At 40.5% G+C, this 13,779-nt stretch overlaps 1 protein-coding gene across 1 annotated transcript; it reads right to left on the bottom strand.

Annotated features, from left to right (window-relative positions):
• Positions 1-603: 603 nt before the first annotated feature.
• On the bottom strand, positions 604-2,917 carry LOC133858078 (uncharacterized). The gene is made up of 3 exons (XM_062293515.1): positions 1,949-2,917; positions 1,686-1,878; positions 604-1,306 (listed from the first exon to the last, which is right to left on the bottom strand). The coding sequence occupies exons 1-3, from the start codon at positions 2,339-2,341 to the stop codon at positions 756-758; spliced, it is 1,137 nt and encodes a 378-aa protein (XP_062149499.1). The 5' UTR covers positions 2,342-2,917; the 3' UTR covers positions 604-755.
• Positions 2,918-13,779: the final 10,862 nt, after the last annotated feature.

The following is a 13,779-nucleotide window of genomic DNA, read 5'->3' on the forward strand; positions in this document are numbered from 1 at the left end:
TCAATCCGCCAACCAGCCCAAATACTGAGGAGTGAAAAAAAAAAAATAATAAAATAAAAAATGAAATGCTATTGCCTATTGTGATACGTTTCTTGAAATTTGAATTGTGCGCTGTTTTTGGGCCAAGACAACCCACCCATATAAAACACGAAGAGAACCAGATATACACCTGGTTCAAGATACGTATCCGGCCATTTCTATATACAAAGAAATTAACTACACATAAACTGAACTCATTTTTTAATTCTCTTAAAAACATTTTCAAAGCATTTAGAGGAAACTTGCTTAGCCCACACCTCACGGCGATCGAGGCTGCACAAAGTCTGTTCTCCTTCATCATGAAATTCTGTTCTCCTCTCCCCCCTTGAAGCAAAGAATATTAATAAAACCAGCAACAAGATGATAAAAAAGTACGCCATTCATGCACCAGAATACTAAAGCAGATGCAGTACCACCTTCACCTTTTTCCCTTTCATCTGATTCCCCACTCTTTTTTACCGAGTGAAAAAATTGAATTTGAACTTCAAACGAAATTGGCGAGAAAGAATAATAAAATCAGATTACTGTCTCATATAAATCAAGAACAAAAAACTTCTGAGGAGGTTCTTCTAACTAACTATATTCCTTTAGAATTTTATTGATATTAGTAAAATCCGTCCCTTACATAAAAAAACAGAAAGGGATCAAGCGGTTATAACCATATACGATCTGTAAATCTCTCTGATAGTCCAAAAAAAAAAAAAAAACTCAAAATTTCACGGCCAGTCATCTTCGATAACTGAAGCCAAGCCAGTGACGATCCTAACCCCAACCAGTGCACCTTTTGGCTTGACCTCCGGAGGCTTCCATTCTTTCCCCACCGTCGCCTTATCTTCCTCTCCAGAACTTTCGCTCAGAGCGAAAACGGGCTCGGCCAACTCGGTCTCATCTGCAGAGTCTTCCTCTCCGCGACTCTGTCCGAACTCGTGGCTGGTCCCGATCATCAAAGGCTTTTCACGTTTGGCAGCCGTCCCTGAGGTGGGCGTGGAGCGCGGGTGTGGAGTGAGCCACTTGGCCTTGACGTACTCGGCTTTTCTCCACGGTGGAATGTGCATATCCTTCATTTTGAGACTCTGCTTTGCGGCCTCCGCTACGATGGTGATGATCCTCTGGAGACGATCGGCCTTGCCGACAAAGAGCTGCGGAAGGCTCTGGAGGATCGCCTTGTAGGCCTTGGTTGATCGAGCGATTTCGAATTCTGATCTGAAGTCGATATCGATCAGAAATCTGTCCCCTTCCATTATCACGTCTATGTATTCGTACTCTCCTAAATAAATACATTAGGATATATTATATCAATTTTCTCAGGAAATTGTAGAATGAAAGATTCTTAATTGAATAGACTAGGATGTTGGTGCTCGTTTGGATTTCCTTTCCTTTGATGATCTTTGATTTCTCGGCGAGCAAACGGAGAATAAACAGAAACATGCACCAAAAACTTAAAAATAGAAAGTCTTTCCCAGCGGAACACAGGTTTAATTGGCTCTCTTGTCATTTCCGAAATATTTTCGGTAGCGAAACAGAAGAATTAGATATTTTTGTTTTCCTTTTCGAGAATTTCAACATGTTTCCAGCAACCAAACAGAAGAGACAGATGTTTTGGGGACACAAAGAGGCAAAATTTCAGAGAGAGAGCGAGAGAGTACCGGCGGGATAGGAGGGAGATTTTTCCCAGTGAGATTTGCAGATAGAGGAGTCGTATCCCAGAGCCGACAGTCCATCAGTGACAACCTTCCTGCAAAACTCGTCTTTACGCTTACAGATCTTGTTCTTCTCTACGATCTTCGCCGTGTCCGCGAGCAGATTCCTCTCACATACACTCGCGCACGGCACCAGACCCTGCGTACACAAACAAAAACATTTTTCAAAACGCGTAAAACAAAAATTAGAAGTTAAATTATCTTTTTACCTTTAGTATTTCACAAGCTTCCGTGCAACAAGAATAATTAGAGTCGTTGTGAGAATCAAAATCGTCTTCGGAGCTATCGGTGCAGTTCCGATTGAAGCAGTTGCAGCGGTTACGGCCGCACCTCGACGCACCGGATTGCTTCTCATTGTTCTCTTCGATGAAGCTTTGCACCATCTTGGCCAAGCACGCGGAGCTCGGCTCAAACTCGACCGACGAGCCATTACAGCCGTCCTTGAAAAAATGCGGCTCCTCGACACCGACCTTCTCCGCGGCGGAATTCCTAAGAACATTCAGGAACTGGCGCTCGAAGAGCCGCTTGAGCCGCGACTTCACCACTGGCTTCACCGGCTTGCAGTCTTCAGGAGTGTGAGAATTGATCGGCTGGATCCTCATTGGGAAAGGCGTGATCAGCGTGATCAATATCACGAGAAAGTTCTCAGCAGTACCTCCGATGTTCAATTTTCCATTTTGTGCTCCATTTCCAAAAGTTTAACGGCCTACCTATACCTAAGTCTCTAACTCCTACAACTCATCGATCGAGCTCGGATCTTCGCCTTCGATTTCAAAATTTGAGGACGAAGAAACTTATAATATGGCCAAAAATCAAAGCGCTTTTTTACCAAATTTTGAGGCGTTTAAGCTAAAGCGGTTATTATATAGTTTTTAGGCTCTGATTGCGAGACAAAGCATGGAATAACTTCGAAACTCTGCTATGTTAAAAAAAAGAAAAGAAAAAAAAAAGTCGCTTTTGCTTAGGAGTTCCAAAATACGGTTATGGCTCCCGAAATACGCGACCGCACGTGACGTTTGTGCTTAGGCAACAAGGAGAACGATCGATCGTCGGAGCCACCATTTCCCGGCGACGAAGATGAATTTCCCAGCGAGGTGATCGCCGGCAACGGAACTGAGAGAGAGAGAGGGAAGAGTTACGATTGTTTGTGGTATTGCTTCTAGGCTACAAGGAGCGGAGAGGGCGGATGGTGTGGGGAATTTAAAGGGTAGGGTAAGGGGTGCTGACTATGACTGATTTGACACGTGGATATCCGACGTGGCGGGAGGTTGCGAGGTGCAGATGAGGGTACGTGTCGAGAAGTGAAGCTCGGTTGGTTTCGTGGTGCCGGTTAGACGATGCCACGTTATGGCTGGTGACAATAAGGGCGAGTTTCGAATGTCGAAAATGGCCCTCTACCTTTTACATGCCCCCCCTCCTCCGCTCTTGATACGGACGTTGTCAGAGCCACCACCTCGTGAGGAGGCATAGGGTAAAGTTTAGATAAGTGTGTTAGTTTCATCTTCTGGTTCTTATTGGACGAAATTGCCCTCGTCGAGGTGGATGGTGAGACTTTTAATTAGAGCGAACATCTTGTCCAGAAAGCTAGTGGACAATAAGGGTTGTATGGTCATTTGGTGCGCTCTAACTTCCAAGCTTCGAGTGGTGTGAGTGGAAATTCCCTGGGGCAATGAGGCAGTTGGAGTGGCCGGTTGGACGAAAATGTCCCTTTGTAGACCCAACAAATGAAGACGAGAGTATCGTGTTGGAGAAGCTAGAATGGACATAGCGTCGCGTCGACCTATCACTCGTATTGCTTTTTCGGTAAGCATCACCATCTGAGAACCGGCCCGGAATTCACTTTCCTGTACAAAAGCGCTGTTTGGCAAAAACATGAACGGAATAGAATAGTGCCTTTTATTGTTTTTGTATTTTTTTTTTTTTTTTTTTCACTTTTTCATATAAAATATTGTCATTTTTTTTTTATATCACATCAATAATTTTTTTATTACTATTCAAATAAAAAAATTTATTACAATACAAAATTTTTTCACTTTTCTATACAAATTATTTTTACTTTATATTACACCATCACTTTTTACTAATTTGAAAATTAGTAACTCACTACTCTGTTATGTATATTTCTTTGCCAAACAAGATCAAAGATTTGTTTGGGGTGCGATTTTTAAAAAATATTTAAAATTATGAATATTGAAAAAAATTATTTTTTTAAAATTATATTTGAATTGTTTAAAAAATCTGATATAAAATTAAAAAAAGTTAGATAAAATTTAAGTAGAATTTAAATTCTGAAGGCAGTGTTTGAAAAGTATTTGAAAAGCAAAAATCACCCAAATATGTTCTTAAACTTTGTTGCATACCACACAAATATTTTACTAAGGGTCCGTTAGGGTTTGCGATTTCAAAAAGTGCGATTTAAAATAACGATTTTAAAATGTGCGATTTGAAAAAAGTGATTTTTAAAAACGCAGTTAAGCGTTTGGCAAAATAGCAATTTAGCCTTTAAAATCGCGAATTTACCTTTAAAATTCTGCGTTTTCAAAAAAGAACCATCTTATTTGCGATTTGAAAAAGCAGATTTTCTGCGTTTTCAAATCGCAATTTTTAAAAATGCAGTTCCCAAACGATCTATGTTCTGCGATTTGGTTTAAAATCGCACTTATTGTTTACGAAATCGCAATCCCAAACGCACCCTAAATTGATGTGGTTTAAAAAATAAAACTCAATAATTATTAGATTTTGACGCATTAATTTTTTGATATATTTATGTAATATAAATTCAGGAGCAGTGGCTATATGGTAATTTAAAGAGTAGGACGTGGTGGAGGTTCCAAGTTTTATGAACGTTGAGTTGAATCGTGAGAAATCTTTCATTTTCTTCTAGTGGAATGCTACTTTACACGTGTATTTATTATGCTTATTTTATAGCAGTTAACCTGAGTTATCTTTTATTTTTTTAAATGACTAACCGTTGACGATAGTTTTCTCGGTGGGTACTGATTTGAGGCAGAAAGGAACGGAGGGCTATTTGGGAAAGTATGATATTTTCATTTTTTGAAGTGAAAGCGGTTGATTGTGTCGTTTAGCAAAGGCACGCGGCGCCAAGTTGACAGGGACGTTATGTCCTTGGGGTGATGCGATCAAGACACCTGTCAAGTACGTGGTGAGGGAAACCGTTGGATTGGGTAAAGAAGAATTATGTAGGGACAAATGAGAAATGATTATTTTAAGGGAATAACTTCAATTCGGTTGTGACAAAAACTAGGCTTTGTTTGCTCGCCAAGAAGAAGTTGACACATAAGCCTAGAGCAAGAAAATCAAATACAAGCAAAACACCCGATTTGTTTTGCTTTCTTTGCAGAGATCAAGGGAGAGAGATGGGTGTCTTCACACCGGAAACCAAGCCCCGACCATCGACCACCGACCCCAACCTAGATAAACAAAGCGGCGTAGCCAATGGAAGCCGCGCCACCACGTGGCAGACCCGAGTCCGACCCCGACCACATCGCCGTTCACCATCTCCAGTTGAACCAGAATGCTGAGAGCACCAAATCACCATACCAGATGTGATCACCGACCAAATTTGATCACCGAAAACCACCAGAAGGGGCGAGAGGGGAGAACGGCTGGCGAGAAGGAGAGATCTTGGGAGAGGACTAGGCTCAGGTCGGATCTATGTCGACGGTGTCAGGAGGTCGTGGAGAAGAGGATCTAGAAGCTAGCCAGTGGTCGTCGAGACTCTGTCGCCGGATCTCTGTGGTTGGAAGACCAACCGTTCGGTGACAAGGAAGAGGCAGTCGGCTGACGGGTTGGGTTGAGGAGCTTTAGTTTTTTTTAAAAAAAAAAAAAAATTTGTCATGAATTTGGTGTGATCAAGTGTTTTCAGCCTATATTGTTTTGATGTGTTCTGGTGTACTAAAGTGAATTGGCATGTTATTATTGGTGGGCATAAACCCCTTGTTCTCTACCATGACCGTATAGAAGGGGCACTCTTCTTTTAAATCTCTTGTAAATCTTTTTTCTAAATTAACCATTGGATTTATATGACTTACAAAAACATATAGAGTCCTGCAGATCTAATAGTTAATTTAGAAAAGAGATATACATAAAATGTATATGTAACATGTCTCAGAACAAAGTCCCATTAATAAGGGCAAATGATATTTGTACACAGTTTTTTATATATATTTTGTACACACATTCACATTTTGTGTGGAACCCATACATGTGGGACTCATCTCACTTGCATGGGTCCTACACCAAATGTGAGTATGTACAAATAACACATTTCTTAGTAAGGATAAGTAATGTTTGTTTGAGTAATGTTACATACACTATCACTTCTCTACACCCATTTCTCAACACTCTTATGTTACTTTTAAAACCACAATTGGATTAAAATTCAATAAAGCTAATTTTTTTTTTTTCTTGATTCAAAGATCCTTCCAATATATATAAAGGAGACCAAACGGCCAAATGTCCAGGATTACTAAGATTCCCTGATAAACCAAGTCAGAAGCACATGAATAAAGTTTCTTCTACCTATGTAAAGTCAGACTCAGACTATTACAAACCACAACTGCTACAAATTCTACCTAGACAATAGAATTGTGCCTCTACGTGACATAAACCTTTACTTGATCTAGGAGATAACACACATTCAGAGCTAAAAAACAGCTTTTACAAACCAGGTGATTTATAAAGATACTCATAGGTGCTAAGTCTCACATTACCTAGTTACTAGGTGAAATTGAGTTTTATAAGTGATTCGAGGGAAAGTTCCAAATTGACTAGTCATTTTGGGGTGATAGCGCAGCTGCGTAGATGTAGCTAACATTTTTTCTTAGGTCATTACATTACTATCAAACACAAACACAAAAATAGAAAAAACTACAACATCACGGGCCGGAACAAATGGAAGGGACCATAAACAATTTCCCCCACAAATAAATTACCACATGCGTCGAAAGCATGTAACGTCCAACTCCACATCGAAAACATGTAAATTGCCACAGGAACTCTGCGAATAGGAAGTTGACGGAAGACGTAAAAATTGGACTAACAAACACGGACCGACAATGCAGCAAACTGCTTTTGATGCAATCAACACGGACCAACAATGCATGCCTCTGGAAACCACAAAGCATGTAACCGTTCCTTCATAATCACCCCCACGTCATCATCCGAAACTGCTGGCCTGGAACCCAGATCCGTCCAAAATTGCTCCCTGCACAACCACTAGAGACCACCATCTGCAGTGACGCTTCCTGTCCAACCTCGGCCAGAGCCAGAGCGTTTGAAACGCTGGCTTAATCGTGGACCATTAAACTCCTTTGCACTCATTCTCGAAGAGCACCCTGCCACCCCGTGATAAAAACCACAGTAAAACATAAAACTACATCTCAATCCCAAAAAAGGATGATACAAAAGACTACCATCTCCACTAAGGGAACATGGCTTGCAACACCACCCTGGAACAAAAAACTAATTTCACATAGGACTGTGAATACATTCGTCTCAAATGTGGTGACCATCCCCAGAGAAAAGCCACAAAAGAAATAGAAAAACTACATCTCCATCCCATAAAAAGGATGAGAAAAAACTACCATAACTAAAAATACAAACACAAAGCACCATGGGAGGACAACAAACAAGGCTAATATCGTTGCTCTCTCTTCTGGAAATAACCGTTGCATTATATCCCTAAAAAAAAGATGTTGGAGCTAATTGTGGTTTTAATAGCCATATAAGGGTATAGAGAAATGATTGTAAAGAAGTGAGAGTGTGTGTAGCATTTTTTTTTTTTTTACATGTCCATACAAGAGCGGGGAGGGGGGTTCCCCTCCGCCTCCAGAGGTAGACAACGAGGGGGTGGAGACAATTTTGAGGACCACCTCGGCCTCACCCCAAACTGCCCAAGCCCAACAATTTTCTGGAGAAGGGATTTCGAGAGGTAGTCTGCTTATCCCCGAAGTAACCGTTAGAGATGTTGTTGGGGCTGAAGAGCCTCAAAGGTCCGAGCGCCCTCCAAATGTTGAAGCCAAAAGTGTTCCGGAAGCAAGTACAAGACATTCCGGGGTTGAGGCTGTTTCTTCTGAGGAGCAAATTGCAAATACCAAGGACCCCAGTACTTCAAGGCCGAGGTCGCCTTTTGAAATTCTTGGGCGAGGGCTTCGGGGATGTCCGATGGAGGCCATGCAAAATTTGATCCCCGAAGACTTTCTGGGTGATGCTTGGGTGACTTCGCCCGAAAAAATTGCACAGGATATCATGATTTCCCATTATCAAATAGTTTCCTCTTGCTTTAGGAATTTTCCACTAACTCGTACATTTATAAATTCTCACTTTATCTCTCTCTCTCTCTCTTTTTTTAGCTCTTGGTAAAAATGACTGCCCTATAGCGGAATTTCTAGAAGCATCGTGATGCTCAACAAGAAGCCTCCAATACCGCGGCACAAGCTCAAATCTCAATGCTTGAGAGGGAAGTGGCCGAGAAAAATGTCCTTCTTCAGGCCTAGGGTGAGGAAATAGCTTCGAAGGATCTCACTGCTTCACAAATGCAAAATCGAATTTCGGAGCTTGAGAAAGAAGTCGCTAATCATAAGGTTCTCCTCCAAACCCCGAGACAGTGACATTGCTTCTAAGGATTCCGCCATCTTCGAGAGCAGGTCGACCATCCTTAGACTAGAGAGAGAACTTAGGGCGGCTAATGAACAATGCACGCAATCGGTCGCAAGTCTATCCGCCGAGCTAAATGCCCGAGAAGCACTGGACGTCAGACTTCGGGCCGTTACAACTGAATCCTACGAGGCCAACAAGAATGCGATAGCTGCTGTGGCAGAGAAGGAAAAGCTTGCGGCTGAAGTGGAGAAGCTCGAGTCTGAAAAGTCGAAAGCCTTGAAAGCATAAGACCATGCCGAAAACCTTTTAATTATAATTCGGGGGCGTTATGACGCTAATCAAGAGAGAATCAAAAGACTTCTGAAATAGCTGAGTAACGTCCCCTATATCCAAGACTTTGGTTTTGGCCGGGGCTTCAACTGGGGTTTCGAAAACTTTCGAGCTCTCGTCTTAGACTTTCCTTCTGGCTTCGACCCTCGCACAGTTCAGTATGTTCCCAAAAGAATTCCCAAGGATGCAATGAGGGAGATGTCTGGGTTTGGTCCGTCATTCATGCCTGATGTACCTAATTGGACCGATTCTGCCCCGAGTCCTTTTGATGGTGATGAAAACCCCGAGGGTAATCAATAGGTCTTGAGATTCAAGATTGGGCTCGGGGTTCCGACCTGTAAATACTTCAAATTTTTGTTTCAAAATGTATCTTTTTGTACCAATTTTTGTAATGGAGAAGTTTTTAATGGTAAAAGAAACTCTTCGGATACTTTGACTTTTATCCTTCTTCTCTTACTAATTCTTAAATATTAGTTTCGAACAAGAGGAACTAATACTAGTAAAACGTGTATCCCCTTGGGGTTTTTGAACTATACCCCCAAGAGTTAAAAACTTGTAAAACTTAACTTCAAACTTGTACCCCCGAGGTTTATTGAACTTTACCCCCGAGGGACTTGAAATTTACTTGATGATTTTATATCTTGTTCCGAGACGCTTTCTTTAAGATTTGAGTCCGAGAGTTTGGTCTTTGTCTTGGTCCTATCCTTATCTTTATCCGTATCTTTATCCCTATCTTTTGCTGAGCTGCCACATTTAACTTAGGTGGGTAGTCAGGTACCCTGGGTATCCTTCCAATACTCGACCGAGTTTTTTGGGGAGGAAGTCGGGCAAATAGTCCCTTGGGTATCCCTCCAATACTCGACCGAATTTTTTAGGGAGAGAGTCAGGCAGATAGTCCCCTGGGTATTCCTCCAATACTCAACCGAGTTTTTTGGGGAGGAAGTCGGGTGAATAGTTGGTGCAGCACAATAAATTGAGAAGAAGATTTCTTTATTGATGATATGATTGCCGAGCTACAATGACTACATATAATACTTTTTCAAGTGCTCGCCGTTCCATGCTCTTGGGAGCATCTTTCCCGTTTCGGACTTCAAATGATAAGCCCCCTTTCCTTGACACTTTACTATCTGATAGGGGCCCTACCACTTTGGTGCCAGTTTCCCTTTAGTAGCCTCTTTGGTCATCAAGCTTACTTTCCTGAGGACCCAATCACCGATTTGAAACTTCCTGAGGTTTACTGCTTTGTTAAAGTACTGAACCGTTCTATCCTGATAGGCTGCCCAGGTGACTTGAGCATCGTCTCTTTTCTCCTGCAAGAGATCCAAGTTCAAGCTGATACCTTTATCGTTAAGCCCTGGGTTGTAGTATGCTACCCTGAAGCTAGGAGACCCCACTTCTACCGGGATGACCGCCTAAGTCCCATAAGTGAGGGAGAAGGGGGTATCGCTAGTTGGGGTTCTGACAATTGTCCGATATGACCAGAGCACTTCGAGGACGTACTCTACCTAGGCTCCTTTCTTCTTCTAGAGCTTCTTCTTCAACGTTCGCATCAAGGGTTTTGTTCGTTGCCTCTACTTGCCCATTTGCCTTGGGACGTAGTACACTGGAATAATAGTTCCGAATACGGAGCTCGAAGCACCACTTTTGGAACTGTTGGCAATCAAACTGTGTCCCATTATCGGTTACCAAAGCGTGTGGTATTCCGAATTGACATACCACGGATCTCCAGAGGAAGCTAATTACGTTTATAGTCATTATGGTCGCCATTGCCTCCGCCTCGGCCCATTTCGTAAAATAATCGACAGCCACAACAAAAAAATTTATGCTGCCTTTACCAGGGGGCATTGGCCCAATAATGTCTACCTCCCATTTTGCAAAGGGCCACAGAGACGTAATGGCTGTGAACTTCTCGAGGTACGAATTTACTACTCTGAAAAATCTCTAGCATTCATCACAATACTTCACGATTTGGGTTGCGTCCTTGCTCATCGAAGGTGATGAATGCCAAATATTGTGTATTTGGACCCCTTGATTTACATTAGTTAGACCTTTAGCCTTGTTATTTTCTGATGCTTTGGTTAGTTTTTGTGTTTTTATGTTTTATAGGTCAATAAGTGAGGAATGACAAAAATTCATGTGGAATTGCTTGAAAAATTCGAAAATTCTGAAGAAATCGATCGATCGAACTTAAATTCGATCGATCGAATTTTGCCCGAAGTCGATTGATCGAAATTTCTCAGAACTTACTTTTGCAGAAGCGCGCCAGAACACCCAATCAGGAGCTTCTCCATGACAAAAAGTTCTCCCTCTGATTTTCGCAGCAGAACACGCTGGTTTCGTGACCTTGGTTGTCTCTAGCAAGAGAGGAACCCTAGAGGGGGTTAGAGGAGTCATTTTACATGGGTTTCTAGCCCTAATTTGCTTCTATAAAAGCCATAGCCATGCCTCATTGTTGGAGAGTTCAGAGAACAGTAGCTAGGTTTAATTTCGTTCATTTCATAGTGTATTTCAGTAGCTTTTGTTCTTAGACACTTTCTCTTTGTAAAGCTTTTCCTTTACTTCCATGTTTGTTCTTCATTTTCTTGTGGTGTTCTTAGTCATGGAAGGCTAGTAACCTCAACTAAGGTTAAGGATGAACCATTTCCATTGATGACACTCACACTCTTGTTATACCATTTGCACATTTGATGATATATCATATTTGTTGTTCAAGTTCCATTCATTTAAATGCTTTATCTTTTGCAATGAATGTGATTGTTGGTAGATATAGAACATTTAATGTGTTTCAACCGATAGATACATTGTTTTATCGGTTTGAATGATGATATCCATTGTGATTTGTTCACTAAATGGATACATTGGATGATTTGATTTCAAATGGGTACTCTTTGTGATTTATCTTTGAGTTGGATTCATTTAATGGTTCTAGAGTATGTGGTTGAGAAACTTGAATAACACCCTAAGCTTAATGTTCTTTGGGTATTCAAGTGGGAACCAAGAGTGTGAGTTGTTGGATTTGGTTTGGTAGATTCCTTAGCCTTAGTTCATTTTAATTTGCATATTTCATTTCATCTATTTTATTTGGTCTTTTGTTCTTGAATCAATCCTCAAACCTTTGGAACTAGGTTTAAATGAGGTTGATTAATGATAATAGCTTAAAAGTGCTTATTTTTCCTATTAAAATAAGTATAATCATACTTTATTATAATTTAATTCTTACATTTTATATTTAATTGTGGAATATTGTTTAAATATTAATATTAAGATTAAATGATATATTAATGCGAGAAATTGTGTTATGTAGGAATTATAAAAGAAATCAAAGAGTAAAAGCCAAGATGTGGGTCAAAAGAAGAAGTCTATCATATGCCGAAGATAGAGTCCAATGTGTAAAACAAGAAGAGATGAAACCAAACTGCTGAACCCACGAATTGATAAACATTCTAATACTACATGACAAAACCAAGAAGAAAAATGTGTCTTTGACTCTTATAAAAAGAAGCGGAGTTTTATTTCAAGTGTAAGAGAGAGACATGGAATAAAGAGAAGACTGAGATTCTTATAGTAGTACGAATCCCAAAAGAAGAATGACTCTTATCTCTATAAGAGAAGCAACACGGCAACAAAGAAGGGAGCCGGAAAATTGCAGAAAAAAAGAAGAAGAAGACGTTCAGCTCAAGATCAAAGAAGACAGCGACGACGGTTCAAGATTTATTTTTATTTTCTTCTAAGTTATTTTATTTTGCTAGCACGATGTTTATGATTTTAACGTTGAAATTTATTTACATAATCATGTCTAGCTAAATTTCTAGCTGAGGCTAAAGGTGAAACTTTTAATAAGATTGTAGTATTTATTTTTCAACTCTTTTATGGTTTTTAATGTAAGATCTTTTTAATTGATTGCATGATTTATTCTTAGAAAAAGGTTTTTGTTCTGCAAAATTCCTTGATTCATTGTTAACTACGAGTACAGTGAATGCTTTGAATTCCTTGCGAATCAAATAACCAATTTTGCATAATAAAATCAATCAATTTTAAGATTAATCTTTCGATGATATTTTCTCTAGGTATTCACTGATCTATTCTTCGATTATCACATGAGTTGCAAAGTAAATATTATAATTTTGTTAAAAGTAAAATCCCAATGCCTTAGCGATCCCTTTTAATTGTTATTTTCATTATATATTTTATTTGCATCATTCTACTAAATCATCTATCATAAATTTTTCTTAATTTTATTTTTTTAGTGTTCTTTGTTTCCCAAATCCCTGTGGTTCGACACTCGACTTCCGAGAATTACTACTTCGCGACAACCTGCACTTGGGTACACACACTTAAGTTGTCAACAATTAAACAAAACACCAATATTTGACCATTTTCCTGTGGATTCGACCTCACATTTGCACACACTATATTGCAAACAATTCGTGCGCTTGCGAATACTCATTAAAACACACATCAGAAGGCCAATAGTAACCGGCCCGAGTCGCTTTGTGTGCCAACGTTCGAGCTCCAGAATGGTTCCCACAAATGCCTTCATGGATCTCTCTCATCACATACTCCGCCTCATCCTTTGGGAGACATTTCAGTAAAGGCTCGAAATATCCTGTTTTATAAAGGATTCCACCGAGAAGACTATACCGAGCTGCCTGTATCTTGACCTTCCGAGCTACCACATTGTCTTCAGGTAGGAGGCTGTTCTTCATATACTGAATGACATCTCTAGCCCATTCAGGTTCAGTTGGCACTGTCTCTAATTCCATAACATCGGACCTCGAGGCTATAGACGGCTCGGACAAAATGATAACTTTTTGGTCTGGGGCCTCAATCTCTTGCTCACTACTCGAGGCCAATTTTGAGAGCTCATCTGCTATCGTATTTGCTTCTCTTGGTATCTTGGTGATAACAACCCTGTCAAAACAAGATTGGAGTTCGCGTACCTTTTCTAGATACCTGCCCATTCTGGCTTCCAGAGTTTCGAACTGTCCTTAGACTTGGCCCACAACTACTTGAGAGTCGCTACAGATTTCTACATTGGTAGCACCCACTTCTCGGGATATAGGCAGGCCGGCGATAACTGTCTCATACT

Source organism: Alnus glutinosa, chromosome 14 (assembly GCF_958979055.1).
Source record: "Alnus glutinosa chromosome 14, dhAlnGlut1.1, whole genome shotgun sequence".
In the NCBI taxonomy this organism is placed as follows: Eukaryota; Viridiplantae; Streptophyta; class Magnoliopsida; order Fagales; family Betulaceae; genus Alnus; species Alnus glutinosa.